At 46.1% G+C, this 27,676-nt stretch overlaps 1 protein-coding gene across 1 annotated transcript in view; it reads left to right on the forward strand.

Moving 5' to 3' along the window:
- The window catches only part of XKR6 (XK related 6), a 319,189-nt gene extending 292,037 nt beyond the window's left edge, over nt 1–27,152 (forward strand). Inside the window, exon 3 of the mRNA XM_072796068.1 lies at nt 17,835–27,152. Within this exon, the coding sequence (XP_072652169.1) occupies nt 17,835–18,799 (965 nt within the window). The 3' untranslated portion in view covers nt 18,800–27,152. The remainder of the gene's footprint in view (nt 1–17,834) is intronic.
- The last annotated feature ends 524 nt before the right edge of the window (nt 27,153–27,676 follow it).

A 27,676-nucleotide genomic window follows, 5' to 3' on the forward strand; every position in this document is an offset into this window, starting at 1 on the left:
CTAAGCATGCACAGAGACTTGCTGTCGTACTGTGGAGCTAAGCTTGGCTGACCAAGGGGTGAGGGAATGAGCCTGAGACGCAGGACCCTTCCAGCTCCCTCAAATGCCTATTAGTGATAAATACACGTAGCCCTTTAGCTGGCCTTTCCTTGGGGTTAGTTTCTATTCTGACCCTGGAGACCAAGAGAGCTTGGCTAGACACACGTGGGTGGCTTACCCAATCAGTGAGAGATTTGATATTAAAACCCAGTGCCCCTCATTTCCATACAGTGCATGTTCCTTCTGTCTTCTTAGGTCCCTCTGGGAATCCTCAGAGAAAACCCCAGGCATCCTGAGATACCCTCTGAGCCATATGTGTCCCCCTCAATCCTCTAGGAAGTCCCTGGATGGGACCAGAAGCTCCAGGGCTGGAGCTGGAACTTGAAGGCAGAGCCACCGCCATGCATAAAACAGCGCCAGCTGGTACCCACAGGGGATCCGCTTCTCCTTAGGGCAAGCGCTTCTCTCAGAGAGGATCAAAAACAGATCTGCTCTGTTCTCATGGGTGACACTCCACTGTGCAAAACTTTACAGGTGCTGCAGGACCCCTGTGAGTGGTGGTCAGCCAGATGCTGGCAGAGGGTACACAGAAAGGCACCTCTGGTATCAAAAAACTTGAACCTCACGACTTCAGTGTCTAAAGGGATTTAGAGCAATGCGATCTTTAGAACTGAAGAGGTTGACTAGGCCACCTAATCCACCCTCCTTGTTTAACATATAGGAAGCTGAAGCGCAGAGAGGTAAGTAAGTTGCCCAAGGTCACACAGCAAGGAAGGCTCTCAGAAAAGCCTCCCCTTCCTGCCGCACTGGGCCTGCAGTTGGGATGGCAGCATGGCATCTACAGGATGTAGTTCAAATACCAAGCCTCGCCCAGGTGGTTCTTCCTACCCTCCACCTAGCCATCAGTAACCAAAGTTAGGAAAAACAAGCATCTTTACTAAGGCAAGGAGGCATGAGAAAATATTAAAGCCTACCTTCAGACACTGGTGTTCTTTTAAACAACAGCCAAGTTCTAGGATCTAATTAGGGCCTTTGCTTCCTATCTCTTTGGTGTTGACCTTCCTAATAATCTTCTTTCTTAACTTCACTTGCTGACTCTGCTTACATCAAAGCCCTTTCGGTGACTTATACTTCAGCTTCACGTTTACTGCTTTTTCTAGCAAGAACCCGGACAGCATCCAAGCAATTCACAAAGGCAAGTGTTCATTCACATTTCTCTGCTCCTTCTGAGCTAAACTGTCTATGCCTTTGTCTTCAGCTGCCAGCCCCCAGAGCGCTTCTTCCTTTCCCTAGGAAGGACGGTATGCATCCCGGAGGAACCTTCTCCAGCGTCAGTTTGCCAGTCTCTGTGGTCAGCTCTCCCTTCGTGTGAGGGGCCAAGCCTCCTAGGTGGGGCTCTCAGAAGAAGGGAAGGCCCAGAGGGCTGCTTCTTATCTGTTGGGTGGCTTAAACAGGCTAACCCACCACCCCCACCACCCCCACACACAATGGAGGACTTCCCTGTCCCTCTTCTTGGGAGATTCCTTTCTTCTTATGTAAAAAAATGCATTCTGGTATCTTTCCAGTCCTGCTCATGGGGACATTAGCTGTCACTCTCAATGTCTGGAACACAAAAGTTAATTCTTCAATCATTAAGGTTAAAAGGTTAAAAGGTGAAGGTACCACAAGAAAGTGATGGTAATCTGGTCTGAAGATTTTAAATCTGTGCCCTACACCAGAGCTAATGAATTTCCCACTCAGTTTTCTCGTTACCAAGAAGTAAAACTTGTTACTAAAACAATCGATCCAGGGACACTTGGGTGGTACACTGGGTTGAGAATCTGACTTTTGGTTTCGGCTCAGATCATGATTTCAGGATTATGGGATTGGGCCCCATGTCGGGCTCCAAGCTCAGTGCAGAATCAGCTTCAGATTCTTTCTCCCTCTCCCTCTGCCCCACCCTGCTTGTGCTCATGCGCTCTCCCTCTCAATTAAACAAAAAATCTTTAAAAAAACAAAACAAAACCCAATTGATCCATTGCATCAAACAACATCAGATAATGAAGCACCTTGTCCAGAGTCATAGGAGCCTCCGTGCTCCCCAGCCCTTACCAGTGGAGAGAACCCTTCTCCATAGCTCAACTTCTGTGCTGGGCTGGAGTTGCTCATCTCCAAGAGCTACCCCAGGGTTTCCCACCAAGTCGGCACAGAAGTCTTCCAGCCTTTGATGTCAATTCCCAGGCTGCTTGTCACTTGTCTGTGGCTGAGCCAGGAGCAGATAAAGAAAGGAAAAGATGTGTAATCTCCTGTTCACTACCTTCTCCGGCTGCCCTGTATCTTCACTGAAAGAAAGAGAGTTGCATGGACGTGACCACCATCTGGGCCCGAACACAAACTCGGCCTCTCCGGTTTCCCCCACAGTGGTGGGAGTGGTGGGTGCTTCCCCACTCTCCCTCCAGCTCTGAGGAGACACCCTCCTTCTCTCCTATGCGATGCATACTTGGTGTCTGCACACAGGGTCCCCTGACCAGGCACCTTCAGCTTCAGCTACCGACGGCTCCTTGTTCGACAGCTCTTTAAGGCCTTACACTTTTAAACAGAATTTGCACAGATTTTAAGCAGACACCTCAATGCTTCCAGTGCATGTTTCTGCTTGAACCGAGGCCTGGCTGAGATTGCCCCTAACAGCTGGCCAAGAGAAAAAGAGAGGCAGAGTTCTTTTCTCTTTTTAAAATTGCAGTAGGAATGCTCCACGTGAGATCCAGCCTCTTCACGAATTCAAATCTTTAAGCGTGACAGAAAATGATGTTCAGACAAAGGAGACTTCTTAAAGCAGCAGGACAAATATGAGAAAGGCAAACTAAATCGATTTTATTAGAGTTACCTGCCATCAATGAAACAGCAATTGGCCACCTGGAAATGTTTGTGTGTGAAGTGCCCGAACAACGAGGGACACTGGGCAGGCTTCCTGAGCTCACACAGGCTATCCAGTACCACCTTGTGGGGGAAGGTTCTGAGGGGCTGCAAATTCAGAAGTAAGCAGTGAGCAGAAACTGTATTTGGGCCACGTATTCACTCACTCAGCAACTAGTCATTAAGCACCTGCAATGTGCCAAGCACGGTTCTAGGAGCTGGGGCCCGATGTAGCCATAAGCAAAACAGAGAGAAAGCCCTGCCCTCACAGAGCTTACATTTCTTGAGGGAGAGGCAAATAACAAACAAAACAAATATTTTATTTTCTATGTTAGCAAATTACAGGCACTCAGGAGACTGGTGAATCTGGAAAGAGAGGTGACAGGAGAACAGAAGGCAGCTGGGAAAGGTTGCCTGGACAAGGTGACTTCTGAGCAAAGATGTGAGGATGGGAGGGAGCCAGCCCTGCCAATTTTGGAAGCAAGTGTGCCAGGATGAGAGAACAGCCAAGGGCAAGGCCTTGAGCTAAGAGAGCCCTCTGGTGTCTGAGTAGTAGCAAGGAGGCTGAGATGTGTCCCTCGGCTGCTTCTATAGGTTCGCCTGGCCTGGAGGTCTTGCCAGCAGAGCTGCTGCTTTGTTTAGTTTTAGTTTTGTTTTTTATTTAAAGAGCTTTATTAAGATACAATTTACATACCATTCAATTCACCCACTTGAAGTGTACAAGTCATTGACTTTAGTATATTCCCAGGGTTGTTACCACTACTACAGTTCATCTGAGAACATTTCCATTTCCACACAAGATACTTTGCCCCTCTTAGAGTTGCTCCCCTGTGAGGTCTTCCCCCAAATTCCATGCAGAGGGCAAAGGCTGGCAGAAGGAGCACTGGGTTGGGAGTCCACTGTGCTAGAATGCCGTGCCGGATTCTGGGGCAGATCCCTGCAATCTCATCTTCTCTGGGCCTGGCTACTATGAGTGAAGGCAGGAGGGAATCCTGAAGACCCTTTCAGTCCTGGTAGCCTGTGACTCTAAGGAAGAGAAAAGAGGGGGAAATCTCAGTGAAATTGGGGCAGTGGCTTTAGTTAGCTTGACATTCACATTAGAGACAATCTTGAACTCTGGGCCTCGTGGGAACTTTTAGCTCCATCCAGGACAGACTACAGTGAAATGCTCTTCAATAGATCTTTTCTCTTCCTTTAGATTTCCAAGGATTTGGATTTCCAAGGATTTAGATTTCCAAGATTTCCAAGCCCACGAGTGTCACAAACAATGCCTTCCTGTGTCACACATGTCTCACCACTGGGGAGGAGGGCAAAATGGCAGAGACCTCAAGAAGGAAACCCCCCTGGGGTGGTTCCCTATCCCCCTCAGCTGTTCCACGTCCAGCGTGGTTATGGGCGAAACATCTTGTTTGAGCCTCAACTTGTTCATCTGTAGAATTTGCCCCCAGGGACTCATTCAATTCTGGACCCAGCTGGAGTGCAACGCTGGTCGGGACATCCCGAGGAGTTCTAGGGTGGCTTTCCCTCGAGGGCCAGCCAACCCGAGGTAAGTGTTGGCTGGACGCTGACCAGCGGAGAGCTGAGTCCTCGATGAATCCTAGGCCTTCTAGTGCATTCTAGGCTTCCAGGCCCCGGAGCTGAGGGGCCTGCCGGCTGGAAAATCTGCCCCCCACCCCGTGACCACATGGGGGCCCTCTCATTCCCCTTATTTTCACAGCCCAGCCCTCTGAGTCCTCTTCTGCTTGTCCGCCTGCTGGGCTCCTGAGACTGTCACCTGAAAGAAAAGTCACTGCGTCCTGTTTTGCATGGTGGCTAACAACAAACAAAATAAATATTTTATTTTCTATATTAGCAAATCACCAGGCCTGGCTTTACACAACTGCTGTGCACGGAGGAGCTGCATCCTCTCCAACGCGGCCTTCGCCTCCTCTGAGCCTCGCGGCTCGTCATTTGTGCACCACAGCTAATAACTCCTGCCTCAGAGGGGGTTTGTCAGGAGTAAGTAAAACGTGTTTGTCCTCAGCACAAAGGGGGCAGTCTGACAACGGTGGCGAGTATTTCTACCGCCTGGCACGGAAGGCACACGGTGCTGCCGTCCTCAGCGAGGCTCTGGTGGCACCACGTCATTTTCCCTGGAAGGCTTTTCTCATCCAGGGCCGCTGGCCACAGAGAATTTGAGCTAAGGGGCCAGGACCACCCCTGAGTCAGGCCCACCCAGGCACCCACCATCCTCACCTGCTCAGCAGCCCTGCTTCCCTCGGCCAAACCGCTCACCTGAGCTGCCGCAGAACGAAAGGGTATGCGAGAGCCACCCTGTGCCCCTTGCCTTTCCTGAGCTTCTGTCCCAGCTCTGGAAACACAGCTAGCACTGTTGAGTGCTGAGTGGAGGCCGTGAGGCCAGAACGCCCACAGTGAAGTTCTAGTTACTCAGGGTCAGTCATCCTCAGGGCCACAGTGGCCCCACGTAAAGGAATCCAAGACCATTTTGGCTGATAAGAGTTTCTAGGGTTTTGACAACCATATCATATCCCACACCATGGGAGACAGGATGCACTCAGACTTCCAGCCTTTTAAAAAGATTGTATCAGCTTGGAGTGCCTGGGTGGTGCAGTCGGGTGAGCATCCGACTCTTGGTTTTGGCCCAGGTCATGATCTCAGTGCAGAGTCTGCTTGAGATTCTCTCTCCCTCTCCTTCTGCCCCTCCCACTCACACATTCTGTCTCTCAAATAAATAAACACATCTTTTTTTAAAAAAATATTTTATCGGCTTCTAAATGACTATAATGTTCCAAGTCCCCTCCTACACCAAGCCTGCAGGCCCCGCACCATCACGTCTCTGATGGGGCTTGGGAAGGACAGGGAGGCTGCAGATGAACTTTGCCTTTGGCTCGAGAGGTCTGATCTCATCCTGTAATATGCCAGGAACACACCCTTGACATCCCATGGCAAAATTCAAAAATTTGAAGTCTAGATTTTATAAACTCCAAATAGGAAGAGCAGCACCGAGAAGCTGAGTGGAGCCATCTCTCAAAGCCATTCCCCCTCCAGGCTGAAGCTTTTTACTCTCTCTGACTTGACTGCTTAGTCATTTCAATATCAGTAAAATTAAAACTTAAGAAGAGCTAATGCATGTGAAGCCTTTTACAATTTCCAGAGCACTTTTACATGTGTCCTGAGGCTCAGGATTGTTTGACATGACCATCATGAGGACGCATCTTTGGTAGTATGGGATACACAATGTGTATTCAATATGTTTATATACAATGTGTGTGTGTGTGTGTTTGTGTGTGTATTCTTTCTCTCTATAGATATACGGATATACACACTATATATAGATATATGAATATAGTGTATAGTATGTATATATATATCAAATTTGTGCCTATATGTTTTATACTCATAATTCATTAAATACTCCAAATCCACATTTTTACCCATGGTTCCAAAAACAGTAAAATAAAGGCAGATCTGTTTATACCAAGGCGTGTGTCCTTCCCAGGGCACCTCACGACCTGGGTTAAAATGCACTCACTCTGGGAACATCAGGGCATTGAGCCTAGTTGGCCATGAGCTCCTCAAGGAGAAGGGATTTACTGGAACTTTCCAGTGACAGCAGATGGTCTTCCCCACCGTGTGCTCCAGGCCAGCCAGGATCCAGGCATCTGTGAGGCCTGAACCATGCTAGCTGAGTGGCTGACATTTGTTCTAGAATCGGTAAAGTTTGTCTTTCTCCAGCTGGCTGTGAAGATAGTATTTTGATAGCGCTGACAGTGTCTTAGGAGACAAGCAAACAGAGGGCTAGCTTTAGCTTTCCTCTGCTGGGTTCTTTACATATCAGTGCTCGACCTTGATGCTCCTCAAGGAGAGCGGTGCTACCTTCTTGTTATCCGCTGGTTCCCAGAGTGGCCGTGAGCCCCTGGTGTGGCGCTCAGAAGAGACTCATTATACAGATAACAGACTTTAAAAATGCTGTTCTCATAGCCTCTCCCAATGTTGCACTATGTCTGTACCCCATGGGCCTCTTCCAGCATAGTCACTTCTCAGAGAGAACTCTTTAGAAAGCTTCAATCTCCAGCTATCAGAAATACCCAGGTTCCCAGTTTGGCTTTTGACTTACTGAGAATATTGAGGAAATAGGAATACTCAATCACAGGGCTTCTTAGCCTCATCAGCACTATATCTGGGACCAAATAATTCTTTGCTGTGTGTTGGGGGGCTGTCCTGTGCCTTACAGCAGCTCTAACAGCACGCCTGTCCCCTACCCACTGACTGCCAGTAGCCCTCACACCTGGTGTTGGGACATTGCCAAATGTCCCTGCTGGGAGTGGGGGCAAAATCACCCCTGTTGAGGATATTTGCCCTGCTGTTAAATGGATGATTGTGAGCATTGTGGGCTGAATATGGTCTCCTCTGGATTGGTTGGTTTGCATGGGAAAGGCACCAAGTTCTTGCTTTTCCTAGGAGGATCAGCAAAGTGCTGGATATCAAAGCAGTCAAGAATAAAAGGACATGCTTGATGCAGTAACCTCAGGCAAACCTTCTTACTTACCTCTTTGAGCCTTGGTTTCTTTGTCTGTAAAATGGAACACCAACAGATATTTCATTTGTCAGGATTAAATGAAGTAACTAACATAAGCAAAGTATGTGACATAATGCCTAATACATGTGAAACACCCAATAAATGTTATTTTCTCTTCCTCTCTCTCTTCTACCCTCAACTATTTCTTCCTAGGGACAAAGGCATAAATGTTGGCTAACTAGGGAATTCCCCTGTCCCATATTCAGGGGTAGAGGTGGGTGGTTGTGATGACTAGTGGGGTCACAGGCCCCTTTTCCTATGGGCCCACTTGGGAATCAGAGAATAGCTATAGACTTTTTTATGACACACTTTTGCACGTAGTTTCAGAAGGACCAGACCAAATCACGGCCCTACCCTTGGAACAGATGCACTAAAATTAAAAAAAAATTTTTTTTTTAATTTAAAAAAGGAACAAGTAAGAGAATAAGAGATAAAGTCTATCAAGATGGTGGGGGAAATGCTAAGGTAGAAAATAAAGCATGGGAAGTGGGAGGAGACATGGGGGATGGTGGTGACAATTTTTCAACGTGGTTGTCAGGGATGGCCTGGCTGAGAAGCAGGTCTCTGAGTCAAGGGCTCGGTGAGGAACTTGGCTATCTGGGGGAAGGGCATTTCAGGCAGAGGAAGAGCAAATGCCTATGCGCTGAGGTGGGAGGGAGTCTGGAGCACATCTAGGATTGAGGGAGTTCGGGGAGCTGGTGGGAGGTGATTCCCACCCCCACAATACCCATTAAGCCCCTGCAGAGGGCAAGAGGATGGATCATGTAGGGCCTTGGACGAAAGCCTGACACCATGAAAAGAACATTAGATCTGCACTCATTGGGGAAGGGAGTTACTGAAGGTAACTGACAGATGACACGTATTGCTCCCAGGCAGTAGCATGCGGGTCCCTGGAGGCTTTTAAAAGGACCGACCATGGTGTTAACTCTGAACAAGGTGGCACATCAGTCAGGATGGGCTGGCCATGCTGCCGTGTAGAATACCCAAACAATTCTGTTGGCTTAAAAAGTTGATTCATTTCCTGTTTGTTGCACATCTGTCCCAGGTCACTGGCAGAGTGGCCTATTCTTGGAGCATGGGAGAGCATGGCCTTCTGCCTGGAAGTGACACACATACTCCTACTCATGTCTCCCTGGTCAGAGCAAGCCACAGACCACAACTGAGTTCAACAGGGCAGGAATGCATATTGCCCCATGGGAAAGGCTCTGAAAATCAGTGACCACGGACAGCCTACCATGCCTGGGAGGCCACGCAGAGGGGCACATATTAGCTTAGTGAATACATTGTTGTGATAAGCACAGATGCTGGGAAATGAGTTAGGAGGCCATGCCAAAGGTCCAGGCAAGGGAGATGGATGTGCCTCCCAATATCCTGGGACACTCAGGGCCTTCCAGGGCTGAGAGTTCAGATTGGCAGGCCCACAAATTTGACTTTGTCAGTGCTCACAGAGATGATCAGAGGGCTGCCACACACTAACCAAACTGATAAGAAATTGATGTATAAATCTGAATGCTAATTCATTAATCTGTAGGTATGGGTGAGGAGACATACCTTTCCGGGTGTTTAAAAAAGGACTGAGTTTGGGATTTAGGCAGGCCAGCGTTCAAATCCTAATTCTGTGATTTCTTAACTACTTGATATGCAAAATTTCCTCAGCCTGTGAGCCTCAGTCTCCCCATCTTCAGATCAGCCCACTGCTTCAGATACATTTGCAGGGAAGAATGATTGAGTTAATGTGTGTCAAGTGGTTAGCCTAGAGTTGGGGCCATGGTAGCTGTTTAGTAGAGGGGAGTGATCATTATTATTGAAATCATTAATAACGGTTAGCAGATGAAGATCAGCCTGGATACAGAGGCAGTAAAGAGATATTTCCTATAAACCGTGGTGAGATAATGTTCTACTATAGGGATTACCTGTGTAGTGGCCAAATTCTGTCCTCCTTGGCCCATCTTTTTCTTCAGGGTGTGGTACGGGTTTTCAGATGTCAGCTTTCCCAAGCCTTTCCAGTCTTCCCTCCCTCTGTTTACACTAGGGCACTCTGATTGCCCTTGGGTTTTTCCACATTGACTCAGCCACACATATTTGTAGGTCCTGAGGGTTCCATCCACAGATGGTAGATGCCATCTTCTATTTGGACCCTCACTAAGGGTCAGTCTGGAAATATCAAGGGTGTTTTAAGGTGGTTACCATGTGGTAATCTCATGTGGGGATCACACCCTTCCAAACACAAAAATGTGACAAAAATGAGGACGTCAATGCTTGCAAAAGACTCTTAAAAAAGACTGTCAGATCTTCAATTATTTACTGTAAGCCTATTGTTAGTGAAAGTTTAAAAAAGGGAATGGTTTCTTCATCGGTTTCACATCAAACTTGTTAAGTATAATTCTCACTGATAGCCAGTAGTATGTCGGTTTGCCTAGAAGTATGGTGTTGGAATATGGAGGACAGCCTGATGGGGCCCATCTAACTTGCAATGAGGCCCACTACATTTTTCAAGAAGGATAATAGATCCTGACAAGCAGCATGCTGGTAAATACTTAACAACAAGCTCTTAGCAGAGTTGGGGGACCTCTGATTTGTAGCAGTAGAAATTTCTGTAGTATCAACATTCCCACCACGCCTATTTCAAGCCTCCAGCATGACATTAGCCAGCCCACAGAATTCCTGCAAATTTCACAATTGGATCTCACAAGCCAGGATGAGCCAGCTCAAGCACACTGATCACAGATGAGGAGTGAGATAATCCCAGGTTTTGTTTGTTCGCTCTCTCGCTTACTACCTGTGTAACTTTGGCCAAGTTACTCAGCGTCTTTGGGCCTGGCTCATAGATGGCATTGGCGAGGCTTGTTTCCCTCCCCCTGTTGTCTGAATAGGAAGGTAACCTTGTATCAGTGCTCCCTTGCTGTGTCTCCTGGATGGAGGTGAGGACAGGAGGCAGACAGGAATGTTTTGAGAACCATACACACAGCTGCTTTATCTTTATTTTGGGAGCATTTCCAAGAAGAGACTGGACTTTTTAAAAATGTAGGAAGATATGGGGAAGTTGAATGGGTGTAATGAAGAATCACTCACCTAAAAGGAGCTAGGTATGGGGAAAATACACATGGGGGATTTGAAGAGCAAATGGTTGAGTTCCCCTTACATTAGCTTCAGGGAAGAGGTAAAGGTCCAAAGATATAGATGTTGACCTTGGTAGACAAATAGCCAGTTGAGCATGTTTCTTGATTTGGAGAACCTCTAGGGGTACGATACGATACAAATTGAGTATGAATGTAATGTCAGAATATGGCTGCAGCCATATTGAAGACTCTTACTTCAGGGTCCATTTCCTAACCTATAAAATGGAGATAACAGCCCAGCAAAGAAAGGATGGCATAACTAGGGCAATAGCTAACAGTCAAGTGTGAGGAAGGACAGAATGAATCCAAATGCCAAATGTCACACAGCATCAGGAGAGACAAGTCATCTGCATGGTGCTCTGAGGAATTGGTTGATGACTTATGCTGGGGCTGAGGGTCAGGAGTAAAGAGGGGGGCAGGGGAGTTAAGAAGCAAGATTACCCTCAAGAAGTTTGGAAGAGAAGAGACACAGGGAGGTGGCTTCTCACTGGCAGAAGGTATAGGGTTCAGGGAGGATCTAGTCTTTGTAAGATGGGACGAACTTGACCTTGGTTATATGCTGATGGGAGGGAGCCAGGAGAGAGGGAGCTGGGAATCTGCGTGGTTGACTCTTCTTATCCCTGCTCTACCCTGTGCTTAGTGCCCCCACCAAACCCCTCTTCTAAATGTTTTTCCAACATGTGATTTAGTGGTGGAACTAAGCACTTGTGGCAGAAAGGTGGGGGACAGCAGCTGATGACAGAACTGGGTGTGCACATGTCACCCTGCAAAACAAGGTCCTGCCTTTGACTTCATCTACTCGCACTCAGAAAGTCTTGTGGCCATCTCTCAATACCCCCTGGGTGTTCTCAGAGTATTCCTTGAACCCCCATGCTGGGTTCTCCCCATGAGATACTATAGTGTCTGGTTTCTCCTTCAAGCTCTCTTTCTGTTGATGTGTTGGGACTCCCACCTGATGGCCCCTTGGTGCAGCCCTGCTCTGGTTATGGCCCTGCTTTGGACTTGTCATGTATCAACTTCCCTACCTCACCCTGGTGGCTGTACCCTGATCCCTTCCACTATGTCATAGCTTTCCTTCTGATTCTTCCACTTCATCAGCCCCTTGCTCTCTGATTTTTAGAGGCTGTCCTCCCCCAGACACCATGTCCCTATGCTTCTCATGCAATGGAACATCCACACTCACATTTTTTATTTTATTCCCCAACTGGCATAAGTTTGAGTGAGAGTGATGCTTGGATATCACACTGATGCCACCAAATTGGACCCTCCCTAATGACTACCCCTCTTTGGTAAGGAGTGTCCAACTGCAAATTGCATCCCCTCCCTCTCTGTTCCATTGGCTAGCCATAAGGTATGGCCATTCCATTTCTGGAAATCTTAAACCCTGGGTCTAGTGATCAGAACGTGAAGGCCCCTCTCGTGAGCTTTTCTCAGGAGGACTGACCCGCTAGGAGGCTCCAGGTTAGTGTCTTCCCAGCTGGTGGGGCTGGGCTCCAGTTGGCTCATTGGGCCAGCTACAAGCCCCACCTCCTGATCTGCACCAGGAAAAGTGAGCAAGCCATGAAGGTCACTGCCCAGAACTTGTCACAGCTGAACGTGAAGTGTTTAACAATTTCCAGTCTGATCTTTGGAAGACAGAAAGTCATGGAGCCATAGTGGGAGCAAATCATAAATGTTCCCAGGCCTGTCTGAGAATCTCATTGGGGGCCACAAGGTCCCTTTCAAGGCTGGTTCCTCTGGGCTTGGGTCTTGGCCAGGATAATGCATTGGCTTTTGGGTTGACCTCAGGTGAGACAGAAATCTTCCAAGTGAGCCACAGCAGTGAAGGAAAACCTTGTACGTCTTCCCTCTGCAATGGAATACACTGCAGGCCTTGGAAGATTAATCACTTGACAGAGGGAAAGTGATCTCAGTTAATTCTATTGGAGTCACCTCTTTCTTTGTGGCTTGAATGTTATTCTGCTGAGGAAGGTGGACTAGAATGCAAATTTGGTTTGTAGCTCCAAAACCAAGTGCCTCTCTCAGATACCCATGGCTACTATACTTCTTGTCAACTCAGCAAAAGATTCAAATCCTTTGTACCCAGGTGCCTAGACTTTCTTTCCACTCCCCTCACGCAGTCTCTTCTAAGATCATGTCTGGAAGGCCCATTAGTACAGTGGTTACTTTCAAGCACAGGTGTCAGAGGCCGAGTTTGAATCCTGACTCTACTTCTTGACAGATATATGGTTTTTGAAAAATATCTTAAGTTTCTTCTAAAAAATGGAATTAGGGACCCCTAGGTGGCTCAGTGATTGAGCATCTGCCTTCAACTCAGGGCATGATCCCAGGTCTGGGGACCAAGTCCTGCATTGCGCTCCCTGTGGGGAGCCTGCTTCTCCCTCTGCCTGTGTCTCTGCCTCTCTCTGTGTGTCTCTCATGAATAAATAAATAAAATCTTTTAAAAAATGGAATTAGAAAACTGTGCTAGTTTGCTGGGGCTACTCTGATAAAATGCCACAGACTGGGTGGCTAAAACAGCATATCTTTATTTCTTTACCATTCTAGAGGCTGGAGGTCTAAGATCAAGGTGGAGTCAGGGTTGGTTTCTCTGGAGGCCTCTTCCCCTGGCTTGCAGATGGCCTCCTTCTCCCCATGTCCTCATATGGCCTTTCTTCTGTGTGAGCACATTCTTGGTGTTTCTGTGTGACCAAATCCCACTTTCTCATAAGAGCACAAATCAAATTGGATTAGGGCTGCCTCTAATGATGTTATTTAACTTAATCACCTCTTTAAAGGCCCTGTCACCAAATGCAGTCACATTCTGAGGTCCTAGGGATTAGGGCTTCAACATATGATTTTTTTTTTTTTTTTTTTTTTTTGCAGGAAGGATGACACAGGTCAGCCCACAATAAGTACCTACATCACCAAGTTCTTCTAAATAAGATAATGGATATACATGCTCAGTGAATCATGCTATGTTCTCTGGGACAGTCAGGTACACAGAGAACACATCTGTCTCCCTCCCTCCCTTGCCCCAGTGGAGCCTCCAGAATTAGCTGGTTGCCCTGAAGCACCTTCTGCTGACAGTTCTTCAAGGTGCACTTATGGTCCTGTGGGTTTGTGAGGCCACAAGCATTGTCCAGAGAAACGATGCAAAGGTGGCAAATCATGGGACATTTGATTCATTGACCAAGTATAACAAATGTACCAATGTCATAGATAGGATTCAGAAAAGTTTCCCGGAGATGAGTTGATAACAAGTGTATCTAATATCCTGTACTATTGGTTTCTGAGTCCCTGGAGACTAAGTGTTACTCTCTGTTGAGCATCCAGTAAGAAACACACCTCCCAAATGGGGTCCTTATTTATTTATTTATTTATTTATTTATTTATTTATTTTCCAAATGGGGTCATGATCTCTGGTGTTTCTGGTTTCCCTCTAGGATGTACTCAGCCCTTTAGCAGCACTAACTCTGGACCCCCCAAAAAATATGTCTAGAGCTTTGCATAGAACAGGGAGTTCTTTGGTGAATGTGGTGAATTAGAAAGTAGCCACCTTCAGGCGTACCACGCCCCCCCAGGATCATTTCTGCCAATGCTGCTGGCAGAAAGAGTAGGACAGGCTTACCATGGCATGAGGCCCCCACTCATGTTCCTTTTTGTCCCTGCTCACCATGCTCTGAAGAAAAGAGACTCCAGACAAACATACTCTGAAGAAAAGAGTCTCCAGACAAACATACTCTCCAGGGCAGCCCTGGTGGCACAGCGGTTTAGCACCACCTGCAGTCCAGTGCGTGATCCTGGAGACCCTGGATTGAGTCCCACGTTGGGCTCTCTGCATGGAGCCTGCTTCTCCCTCTGCCTGTGTCTCTGCCTCTCTCTCTCTCTGTCTCTATGAATAAATAAATAAAATTAAAAAAATAAAAAACATGCTCTCCAGTCTTGGGCAAGGCCTCTGCCCTGGGCATCCTGCACCCACGCCACATATCAGAAGTTTCACCTTTCCCTTTTCCCTTTAACTTGGAGCATTTGCACAATGCCAAGGATGTGGTGTGGCATTCAGGACCCTGAGGGGCCAACAGCTTGGTGTTAGAATAGACATCTGCCATTAGAGAAGGCTGATGACCTTTATTACATATGACCTCAAGAAAGGTGCTCCCTGGTGGGCCTCTCGAGAGCCAAACTGACAAAGGGACAGGGAGCATTAAGAATGAAGAGCCAGGACAAACGTGATCAGGCCAGCAGAGAGCTGTACTGTGGGCCTAGCTGTACTGTCAGTGGTTCTCAGGGTAATCCTGGTAAGGAACCCAAATCCCTGCACTTCTGCATCCTGTTGAATGAGTGGGTTGAAGTGGATGGTCTATGAAGCTTCCTGTGGATATACTGTTTGGTGACCTAAAACCTACCAAGTTGGGAACAGATAAGGCAGAGAGGCAAGCCTGGGGCTGGGCATCCACTGGCCAACTGCCCCACAGAAGTGATCTGTCATCCATGTAACTATGTCCCAATCCCTCCTTGTAATTCACATTAATGTCTTATGATGTTTGGGGAACATTCCTGCCATATTCCAGAGAGCAGTTCCAGAAACATTAACCAAGAACCAAGGCCATGTACAGGTTAGCTCTGAGGGAAGCAGTTTCTGTAACACTTCATGAAAGGTGAGGCAGGTGTTAACAGAACACTAGCCCTCAGAACCACAGTATTAGATCTGGAGATGTCATAGGTAACCCAGAAGATAGAATAATGAGGAAGAATTAATTTGGCTTTGCTATGTGCGATTGATGGACATTTGAATTTCTGTTTATTCATATTTGGTGTGGACGGGGTAAGTGTAACAACACAGAGAGCACAGAGATCAGTACCATGAATGAAGGCTGAGGGGCTGTCCTGCTTCCATCCGCCTAGTCTGTTCAAAAACACACTCAGAATAAGACTGAGTTAGACTGTGCTCTGGCAAAAGCTAAGCTGCTTTTTCTTATTTCATGAGCTTGGCACTCATGTTTTTCTTAGAACTGGAGAAGTAATACATTTTGATTTATTAGAAGGAACAAAAAAAAATCAAGTCTTCTTCCCATTCAACTTCTATAGAATTCCCATCTGATTATTAAGGGTCAGCTGTACCACCAAGATTATTAACATCAAGAAACGAGTTCACCAGGAGAGGGCTGATGTCACAAAGAAGTTTAAAAGGAACTTTCTGATGATGCTCCAGGATTGGTAATAAGCCTGGCACCGACTACCAAGATGATCACACGTTCCCTACCCTCTGGAAACTGATAGCCTAAATCATGTGACTCCCAAGAGGTCCCATTCCCCTCCCTGCTCTACCCCACTAGACATCAAGAACACAGGAGGCTCTGAAAGGTTAGCACTATCACTGTGTCATGGTTGTGGAGCATATGTGACCTCAGCAGGTGCCAGTGGAAATGTCCTGTGTGTACAAAGAGCGGAGAAGGACACACAAAATATTGTGTCCAGAACTTTCCAAAATGGTGAGAGGAAACTTGTTAGGTGTTTTCAAGATTGGCTTCTATGGCGAAATTGGGATGGTTTCTTCTGTTTGTTTTCAGTGGCGGTTGCTGATATTACAAAAGCATATAAAAGAATATTACAACTCATTGTAACAGTTAACAATCTGGGGTTTTTCTACGCTCATGCCACATAATGGTTTTTATTATTGTGCTATATTGTTCTGCAAGCTGTAAACCTGAGTGTCTCTGAGATGTTGGAAGGGAGCTATGTGAGTGAGGTGGGTGAGGAAGGTGAATACAGGGAGAGTGTAAAATGCCAGGGGACTTTGACTCCCCTTGATGTTTGGAGGGGAGTGGGACTGTGAGCAGGGCCCCAGGGAAAGACAAATCAAAGTCTTCAGAGCTGGGGCAGTTTCATGAATCTCTTGATGAGCCAGTTTCTGGATCTCTGAACTGACAGAGGTTAATGTGGTGACTTTGACTTCAGTCTGGAAGAATGTTGTAGGGGAATTGTGTCTGGTGTGAGAGTGGGGAACTTGGTAGGAAGAGGGGTGCCAAAAGGACCATATTCAGGATTCTAATTGAATTTGGTTGCATTTAGTTCTGAAATCTGGGGAGAAAGGAAAAACAAAAGAGCCTTCAGGTAGACAGAGTGGAGAAGATGCGTGAGGGTGTTGAGGAGTGATGGGGAGTCTCTCTTGAGAGGGAGTTGTGTGGTAATACCTACCTAATTCGTTTCTTGTGGGTGGAGCTGGAGAGACTCCAGTAACTATTTGTTGTGTTTAGTTTGATTTAGTTACACATAACCGATAAGCAGCCTTACAAATAAAATTGCTCTACGAAATTGAAGTATCCCTTGGGATCAGACACGTTCACTTGCCCGCCGAGGAGAAATGCAGAGGATAAGGGAGTGGAAAAGGCTTTCCCAAAGCATGAGCAACAGGACTGTTGAGTCAGGGCTGAGATCAGGCAAGGAAGGGCCTCCCAAGTCAAAGCCTCAGAGAACTTTGAGCAGAGTAGTAGGTTGGAGAAGGCAACAAGGATGGGACGAGAATGAGAGAGGCGAGAATGAATAAGAAAGGCAGCCACTACAACAGACAGGATATCCCAAGGCCCTTGGTCAGGATGGCCTTAGGCAGGGGATGGAGAAACTGAAGGCAAAAGCCTCAGTTAAGAAGTTTGAGTGAACTGATGACCAAAGAGCAAGAGAGACTCCAGTCCCTTCTCAGAGGAGAATCCCAAGCTGTGGTAACTTGGGATAGTGAGCAAGCTGTGGGGCTTCACTATCAGTGATCCATTCTGTGGGCTCCTCTGAGAGCACAGGCTGCTGGTGACGGGGCCACTGACTCCGGCCACCATCGGTGTGCAACAAGGATCCCTGCAAGCTCATGATTCCTTAAAATGGAACACATGCCTCCTGGCCCACAGTACATGCAGTGAATCCCCATGGCAGGCCCAGGTCGCGGCTCCTTGGCCAGGCACAGCAGCCTCTGCTTAACTCTTGAGTCATGGGTCCCCAGGATCTCCGGACTGGGGGGGGGGGGGGGGGATAAAAAGTAAACCTAGACCCCAGAAGTTGCCAGCTTAGGGAACAGCTGTGACCTCAAAATCCAGTACCTGATTATGTGTTTCTTTCTCCCTCCTCCTTTAGACCGTGGTGTGTGTGGGCGTCTCCTCGGCTGGCAGCCCCCGCTGTGCCCGGCGCCTGATGTCCAAGGTTTTGACTGTGTGGGTTTGTGTCTTTTCCGGCAGGTGTCTCCTCTGTGACTTCCCTGATGTCCCTGGCTTGGGTGCTAGCCTCCTATCACAAGCTGCTGCGGGACTCCAGGGACGACAAGAAGAGTATGAGCTACAGAGGGGCCCTCATCCACCTCTTCTGGCGCCTCTTCACCATCTCATCCAGAGTTATCTCTTTTGCCCTCTTTGCTTCCATATTCCAGCTCTACTTCGGAATCTTCGTGGTGGTTCACTGGTGCGCCATGGCCTTCTGGATCATCCATGGCGGAACAGACTTCTGCATGTCCAAGTGGGAGGAGATCCTCTTCAACATGGTGGTAGGGATTGTGTACATTTTCTGCTGGTTTAACGTCAAGGAAGGGCGGACTCGATATCGAATGTTTGCATATTATACGATAGTCTTGACCGAGAATGCTGCCTTGACGTTCCTTTGGTATTTTTACAGAAACCCGGAGACCACTGACTCCTATGCGGTGCCAGCACTGTGTTGTGTCTTTATTAGCTTTGTGGCTGGGATCGCATTGATGCTCTTATATTATGGTGTGCTGCATCCCATGGGGCCGCGAGCTAAGATTTTTGCCAGCTCCTGTTGTGCCGAGCTGCTCTGGGGCATCCCTTTGCCCCCCGATGTTGAGCCCATGGCGCCTCAGACCCCTGGGTACCGGGGGACCCAGGTCACGCCTACCAGAGCCGTAACGGAACAACAGGAGGATCTCACGGCTGACACTTGCTTGCCCGTTTTCCAAGTGAGACCCATGGTGCCCTCTACCCCGTCGGGGCGTCCTTATCCCCCAGAAGGGCCCCTCATTAAGATTGACATGCCAAGAAAGAGATACCCAGCTTGGGATGCTCATTTTGTAGACAGGAGGTTGAGAAGGACTATTAACATTCTGCAGTATGTCACCCCGACGGCAGTAGGCATTCGGTATCGAGACGGACCGCTCCTTTATGAGTTGTTACAGTATGAGTCTTCACTCTAAGAGCATCTTGACCCAAGTTGAGAAGGGAACCTTAAGTTTGGTTTGCGGTAAACACCGCTCACAAGAAATATAACCCTCCCTTCCCCTGATACACAAAACCACCACCACCACCACCACCACCACCAACACCACCACCAACACCACCACCAATGCTACAAAAAAAAAAAAAAAAGAAAAGAATAAGTCACAACCCCTTCAGATAAGCTTTCTTTCCAGTCGCTGTATGTATACAAAGATATTCTCTATGTTTTGTAAGTAAAAACAAAAAGAAAACTTTTCTTTTGTTTTTTACACATAAGAAACAGTATTGAAAAAAATCCCACACTATGGTTCATAGGGTGGAGAAGGAGGAGTTGTCTCCACTCCAAAAGAAAAAAAAAGTTTTATACCTTACACCAAGTGTAGATCATTTACGGGATTGGTGCTGATTGAAAGAACAAAACAAAACAAAACAAAACAAACACAAACAAACAAAACCTTCAACTGCCTTATGCCCTTATAGGTGCTGAGTTTCATTAAGTACTGTCATGTTTCCTCATGCAAAACTCTCTGGTGACTTTTGCACCAAGAGAGGGAAAATTAAACAATCAAATGAAACAAATCTAGAAACAAAACAAAAACTAACCAACAAAAAACCGCAAAGCAATCATTCTTCCTATCCAATTATTTGTATCGAACAAAACAAATTTACCAAAAGCAAAGGCATAGGAGCCCCTCCTCCTTTTTGATTCCTCTCCCTGTCACCTGTCCTTGCCCCCAACTTATCAGCGCCTTCTAGGAGCCAAAAGGCTAGCTGTTTGAAACTCAGATGGCTGGAAAAGGTACTTGAAGGCTGACTATGTGCCATTTTAGCATTCACCTGCTAAGAATCACATTTGCATCCTGGGGTAAAGCAAACAGGACAAAACAAAAAGCCACCCCAATAATTCTATAAGAACAGGCAATTCTAAAGCAAATTAAAGGAAATTTCCATTTATGTAATCAAAGAACATCAGTAATAATAAAACTCAGCATAGTAGCAAAAAGAATGACATCAATTTAAAGGCACAATACTTAAATCAGTGACCGGCAAAAATGATTTGTTCTGTCATTTTAAGGCCGTGAAAGGTATACATTTATCACATGTGATATTGTGTAAGGCCTCTTCTGTTTCCATTTGGTGGGAAGCCTTAAATTGATCTGGAAAGAATTCTTCATTTTTCATTTGTGCTTTTTAAAAATATTAACAAAAGTTAAGGAAAATTAGAATATAAAAAAAAAAGTCAAATTGTAATAACTGACCCATTTCAAAGATTGTTTGGTGCTTCTGTCTTTCACCATTGTGGTTGGCTGAAAGTCATTCAGCTCACTTGGTGCATCTGGGTTGAGTGGGAAATTTTGTGTGTGCAGTGAGTGTGTGTGTGTGTGTGTGCGTGTGTGTATGTGTGTGCCCATAGCACACGTATATATGTGTGTATGTGTCTGCTGCAAGGTCTTGCCAGAAATGTAGAAAATGGATACAAGACAGACTCTGGGTATGGCTGAGGTGGAGTATAAGGGTGCTGGGGAGTGGGTTGCAGGGAGGAGGGGATGGTGCTTGAATATCAGCCCCTGTCTGATTGGCAAGACTCATACCAGCAGCGTACTCTGGGTCTGAGGCCACGTCATTTGGGTGAAGATTTGATTCAATTATTTATTTTCACATTGTACCAAGTTGAATTTCTGGAGGTGTTGCAAGTATGCTCAACCATTTTTAAATGTTACTTTTCAAAGTATTGCTCCTGTAAGGAATATTCTGTTCTAGGGCATCTTTTCAATCCCATTGTATCTCTACTTGGGCACAAAAAAAAAAAAAAAAAAAAAAAAAAGGAAAAGAAAAAAAAATCACACACACAAAAAAATCTCCACAAAAAGATATATATATATATATATAAAGTGTGTGTGTGCGCGTATATGTATATGTATATGTGTATATATATACGTGCACACGCACAATATTTTTCAGTAAATACTGTTTGTCTTTGTTGTGTGGAGCTGCAATTTTTTTTTTAAATTCCAGATATAACTGTTTAGGGTGCAAGACCTCACATTGAACTATTCTTAAGATAAGTTCAAAAACTGAGGATTTTTTTTTTATGTTTGTGGTTTTTTTAAAAAAATTATTATTCAAAGAAGCTTTTCTTTCCCATCCCCTTTATTGTTTATCTAAATCTGTTAAAAAAAAAAAAAAGAAAAAAGAAAAAAAAGAACAAGTTTTCAATTTCATTTCAGTTATAAACTGGATGCTCCTTTTTTTGTTCAGACCCCTATGATTTTCTCTGCTATTATGAAACTTTGCAGTGTGGTCCTGTCCCCCTGACTCAGTTGTCCCCTCAGGTCCTCCCTGGCAGAAAGGAGGAAAGGAGGGGAGGTGCAGAGAGCCCATGGTCCTCGTGCCCAGCCATCTAGGAAGCATGATGAACAGAGCACACCTAGGTCTTGGCAAAGACCGGCCATGTGGGACTGTCTCTCTGTCCAGCTAAGGGACAGGCCCATGGGCCACTCAACACTTAATTGGGAATTCCAATCTGGTCAGAGGTGCTTTTCCTTTATATTCTGCTTTCCTACCGAGGGCTTAGCTTGCTGCTTACTCTGCTGAGGCTGAAGGAGGTGAGGCCATTTGCGAGGGGCCATCCCATCCTGGTTTGCTGGGGTCCCAACTCTTGTCTGCCTCAGCTCTGGGGCTCTGTGTGCCTAGAGCCCTCTAGACATCCATCACTAGAACAATCCTCAACACTGTCCCCAACGCATCCCTTTGGGACCTCTGCCACTTTGGCTTGTTTCCTCTCCTTGGATTTATTTCCTTTCTCTTTCTGTTTCATTTTGACACAGCCACGGGCTTTAATTTGACACTTGTATTCTACTATTCCACATTAAGCATGTGCGTGCACGTGTGTGTTTGTGTGTGTGTTTATGTTTACACGCAAATGAGAAAATCACCGAAGCTCACAGACCTAGAGCGCCAAAAGTTGGGGTAACAACTTCCAACTCAGGGAGGGCCCTCTGGGGCCTTAGCCCCTGGGAATAAATGAGAAGATCACAGGACATTTCAGAAATCGTTTCTTTCAACCTCTGCTGGACTGGGCTTAGCAAGACTTAGTCAGGAGGGCACACTCATCCCTTGAAATGTTACTCCCCACCCCTCCCTCACACTGGTTACTTCCTTAATGATGAAAATGAAAATATGCATTATGAGCAGCAGCAGGGAAATCTGGTTTTGCATAGGGACAGAAGGTGGAAAAAGTCTGGAAAGAAGTAGAAACGATGAGAGGGAGGCAGGGTCACACAAAGAGAATGACCAAAGGAGAGTTTCCATCTGCCTTCTTGGTACCATCAGCCTATAGCAGGTCCTTACATTTCTGATCACCTGGAGACCCTCTGTCCACTAGTCCCACCCAGCCACTCGCCTGTGGTCTTCTCTCCTCCTCTGGTGTGCTTCCCCCCTGCACAGGGCTGCTGGCAGCTGGCTTTTTCCACCTACTCCCCCGGGAGATCTATCTCCCTATCCAGAAGACTTTGGTTCTGAAAATTCAGACCTTTCAGACAGCTCTGTGACAGGGTCACTCTTTGTTTTCAGGAGAAGTGGTGGTCTCATCCCACACTGAGAACCTGCTTTTAGTCTGCCATTTGCCTGAGCAGCTGACAAACCTCTTATGGATGATGAGGCAGTAGGTCAGGCTGCCCCAGCTGCCCCCTCACCCCCACCCGAGGAGGGAATGACTGATGAAAACTAATTAATTCCCAATATTTAGTTCTGGTAGGAGAGAAGTGCATTGTACCAGGAGCTGTAGAATAAAAGAAAACTAGTCCCCTTTCTTTACTTATTGCCACTCACCCCATCAAATATGCCCACAACCCTCCATAGAGACTTTGGCTCTTCTTTTCATTCTCAGAAATATGGCGCTATCTCTAAAATCAGGCTGATCTTGTTAGCATCATTTCTGCAGGCCCTGTTTCTCCCTTGCTCAGCGAGTGTGCCTCTTCTCTGGGCCTCTGAATGAAAGGAAACCTCACACTCCTCATAAAACATTGAGGTGACATCCCGTGAGCTGGTTGTCACCAGCCTGTGACATCCCAAATAAGAATGTTATGTCTCTCAAGGCCATGATGAAGGGAGCTAAGAAGGCTTAAGTTCACCAGATGAGCCCCCACTGGCCTCACTCACCCTCAAATTTCTCTTAACACACTTCTCCACTTTGTCTCTAGAAAGTTCACCTTGCTCTATAGGGTCAGACCTGTCCAAATAAGTTGGGAACCAGGTGTGCTATGGGGAACAGGCCCCATTGCTCTTGATAGCACATGCTGCCACATGTCCCATTCCAGTTGAGGAACACAATACTTCCTTATGGTCCCAGGGGCTCTCCCACTCCTGCCGGGTTCCCCTCACTCTACCTCCCCAAGCACAAATTCAGCCAATACTCTATGGCCCTGGTGGCCTAACTTGCCCTTCTGAGTCCCAGAGTGGTTTAAAAGAGTACAAATCCCTGTCTGGACCATGGTCATGAGGATGATTCTATTCGCCTTGTGACATCTCATGGCATAGGCAGCAGATCCTGGCCCAATAGGATTCTTATTCTTAGAAAAATTTACAGTTCTTTTTTTTAAAAAAAACATCAAATGACATCATCTTCTCAATTATCCCTCTACTTTTACTCGGTTCCACATAGACATAGTGTCAGAAACAGAGGTTTCTGATGCTGAGATTGTTTAGAGAACTTCTTAAATGGATGGTGCCCCACTCCTTTGTATACACCGAAACTACCCTCTCTGTGTTGATGTGTGTGATCAAGAAAGCTTACTTCCCCTTTGCCTATTTATCCTGCTGCTTGCTCCTAGAGATAGAGGGCTTGGTAATAAGCCCTAAGTCCTGATGCCCCTGGACTCTGGCAAAATGTTCTCCTTTACCTAGGAACAGGTGTAAGGAGAAGACAGCAGTGTGCATGGTTAGAGCCTTTGGTCTGGAGAAAAGAATGTCAGATTCCAAAGGACATTGGGGCTGAGGCATATTCTACCTATAGGTCCCACACCCTCTGGGTCCCGGCTTCTCAAATGTGGTAGATTGGGTCACCTAAAATTATTTAGCACACTGGATGCCATTTTCTTTTCTAAGGAAAGTGGCTCCTTACTCAAAGTGAGCTTTGTCGGGCTGCTTCTGTGTGATGACAGCACTTTGGGTGGTGGCCTTTATGAGGAGGCGCTCCTTGTGTACACTGATTTGATCGTCTTATCAAAAAGCTAAAAATCTGTTAGGTCTTTGCCAAACTGAACAGTGTTAAAATAACACCACCAGATTTGCTTGGGGGGATTCAAATTTGGAAAGTTTGAAGAGAGCTCATTGCAATTAATCTCACCTAGATTCAAGTGATATTCCCAGTGTAGCCTCAGAAACAAGGAAAAGTCTCGAAGAGCTCAAAAAAGACCTGGAAAGACCTTGCACGGTCAAAGAGAAGGATACACCCCAGTGGCTGGATTAGCCTTATAGGTAGCAGTTCTGTTCATTTCATTCTCAAACATGTATTGACTACTAGATTCTCCATATGACGCATTCACAAGTATCCCGTGCGAAGTGAATTCAAATCCACATCAGCTCCCCTCTTATTAAAGTCCGGGTGTGAACGAGGTGAATAAAATGGGAAAATTCTTCAAGGTTAAAGTCTGTCTCATTATCTCCTCATCCAAAACCGGCCACAGTCATAGGCAACATTGCATTTCCATCCACAGATCAACCTCCTGGATGTGGGAATTGCAGTGGTTAGCCTATCACAGGCTTCAACATCATAAGTTTGTAAGAGGGCTGCCCTCAGAGCATCCTAAATTGACGTGTGCCTGTCCCAGTTGCAAAACTTGTAGAAAGGCAACTTTGCCATCTCAGAGATTTTTTTTTTTTTTGAAACCTCTCACTGGGGAAAAAGATGCATCCCTGCAATGAATGACAACACAAGCCTCTTTCTCATCCATCCTTAGCTATTTTAAAGATTTCATTTCTTGCTTAAAACACTGCATTTTGTGCTATTGGCCAAATATCAAAAGACAAGGGCACTGCCTTGATCTGCCTGCAGCTTTATTTTTTTGCCTGCCTGGTTCTGTCTGCCTTACTTGACTCTCCTGGGCACCATCTGCTTCTTCTCTGCCTCCTGGAAAGGGGCTGTGCCTTCTTGCTCCCTGTACCTTTCCTTGCAGTGGCTGGCAGGACATGGCTGGTATATACTGGAGCCAAAGGTCGGGAGTGCTATTAATGGCAGCTCCTGAGGGCAGCAGACGGACAACCGTAGGAGATCCCCCTGCACATGGTCAACACCTTGTGTCAAGGGCTAAAAATAGACCAAATTGGAAATGAGCAGGCAGGTCCTAAGGGGAGCCTGCCTCATCCCATGCCCTGGCCTGCTTCATCCCATGCAGAACAATATGCAAGCCTAGCTAGGAGATGCTTGCCCCTGCCAATCCCTAACATGAATCACAAGACCCCACAATGCAAACTGAACTCAGTCAGCTCACCCATGCTCATACAGGAAGGACTACTCCTAAAATCCATCCTTAAACCAAGGAGGACAAAAAAAAATAATAATTTCCTTTGGGTATAGTGCCAATTGGCAACTCAGTGAACATCTTTCTAGAAGTAGCCTTTGGCCATATGTCATGGTGGATATAGACAACTGGCCACCTATTAAATGAACTCCCTTGGTCTGTTTCTCTATACCCAACATAGTTCTGGGGTCCTCAGGCTACAGTGGGGTTAGGAGATTTGTTTTAGCTGTAGACCTCCTAGAAGCTTTTCTTTAGACCCAGAAAGATCAGGAAATATCACAGGCTGATTCAGGGTCCCCACTGTGATCATGGATAACTCACTTCACCTCTCGGTGCCTTGGTTTCTCCATCTGTAAAGTGGAGGGAGAGAAGGCCTACTTCTTCTTTCTCTCCTGCTCAGGGATACTGTGAGGGTTCAGTCATTATTGCCTGTAGCGAAGGCATCATATAAAGAATAGTGGTGACCTCGTTACTTGGGAAGTAGAACCACCGAAGGATACTATGTTCTCCAGGTGTGGTGGCACCTGGAAGCCCACAGGATGAGCAGTACAGCTGGAAGGGAGAAGTCTCACACACCTATAGTTCTTAGATACTTCACAGCACTGTGAACCCAGCACAACGGTACTCTGGTCAGGAGACCAGGGGTCACTTAGCTCAAGCCAGCCACTTGTAATTCTAAACCAAATGTCCTGATATTAATTTTTCCTAAAGTATCAGAGAATATATGGAGGGATCAATTTGAAAACTGATATTCATTGAGCTTTGGGCAGACAAGAGAATGGGTGCATGGGGAGCATTTGGATGGTTTTTAACGTGGTGAAAGCTCTTTAGGAACTATGCCTCACTTTTGTTCTTCCGCACAGTCTTTTTCAACTTTAAGGCTCACATCATCAAATGGACTCATTTCTTTGCCTCTTTGCAGAATAAAGAAACAAAACTTTGTTTTTAAAAAAAAAAAATCCATCAGCCAAAATGTGGGTCCCAATGGTGGGTTTTAATCATTCCCTGGTGTGCTTTGAGTGGAGCCTACAGGCAAAGATTCAGAGACAAACAGGGGCTGGGGAATATCACTATTGATTTTTATCCAAATCAGGGTATTTTTTTCCTCAACGTTTGAATTGGAAAATTTAGTTGAGTTTCTTTTTCTTTCCTTTTTTCTTTTTTTTTTTTCTTTTTACTATGGTTTGACTGTTATCAATTCAACTACCAAGATACCCTTTGAGCAAGAAAACAGACCCATGCTAAGAACCTTCATGTTCTTCTTAGGACTAAACTAGAGTGAGGGCAGGTGGGAGCAGTGGAGAATGACACTAGCACTCCAGGAGGACCAGCTACAACTTTGATTTTCTATTGGTCCTGAGAATCTTCTTGGAGAGGAAAATTCTAGAAGCTTTACATGTTCTGGATCAGTCAACCTGGCTCTGGCTCTGCCCTATTCCTTGGGGTTCAGGTGTATTTCAATGTAAAAATTCTATCAAAAAAAAAAAAAGGCACCTTCTGAGACTGTCCCAAAGGAACAGATAGTTCACCCAGGCAAGTTCTAGTTGTTGCTGCAAATCCTCCTGCTCTTTGGCTATGGATCCCTGACAAGAACTCCTTTCCCACCTGCTCTGACTCTGCTCTCCAAGACTAATATTATTGTTTTGACAGCACAAGGGACCAGACCATAGTTTGGAATTCAATAATGACTTCTGTTTGATTTTGTATCTGACCATTCTGTGGATAGGCCAAATCGTGCTGGAATTATTTGTTTCCACAAGGTATTTCTGATGGTTACCTGAAAGAAGGAATAAACGAGATCTCAGATTGACTCCCTGTTCTCATCGGCACTCCTCTTTTGACTGGGATGGATGGCAAATGAATTGTATGGCATTTATGAATGAGGACTTCGAAGATGGACACGTGGAAGCACAGAGAACAAAATGACTTGGTAGATGGGTAGGAAGAATGATAAAGAAGAGGAAGGCTTCCAGAAGTATGTGGAAAGAAATTATTTGCAACCATCTAATTGTTACTTCCTACACACTCTGGGGCGGAAATAGCAAAGCATATTCTTTTCAGAGGAAATCAATTTTACTGAGTGAACTATTTAAGCATTATTGTTTTACTAAACAGTCAGAGAAACCATCTCAAGAAAAGAAAGTCACGTTCTCATGAACAGATCATGTCACTAGAAGTAAAAAAAAAAAAAAAAAAATCCAGGACTCTACCCTTCTGCGGACCTAGGTCAAGTCACTCTTGGGGCCAATTTCTCTTTCTATAAAATGGGAAGAGTACTGCTTACTTACCTCACAGGGGTGTTGTGAGGATAAGGTCATTAATGTCTCGGTAAAG

Source organism: Canis lupus, chromosome 24 (genome assembly GCF_048164855.1).
Source record: "Canis lupus baileyi chromosome 24, mCanLup2.hap1, whole genome shotgun sequence".
Classification (NCBI taxonomy): Eukaryota; Metazoa; Chordata; class Mammalia; order Carnivora; family Canidae; genus Canis; species Canis lupus.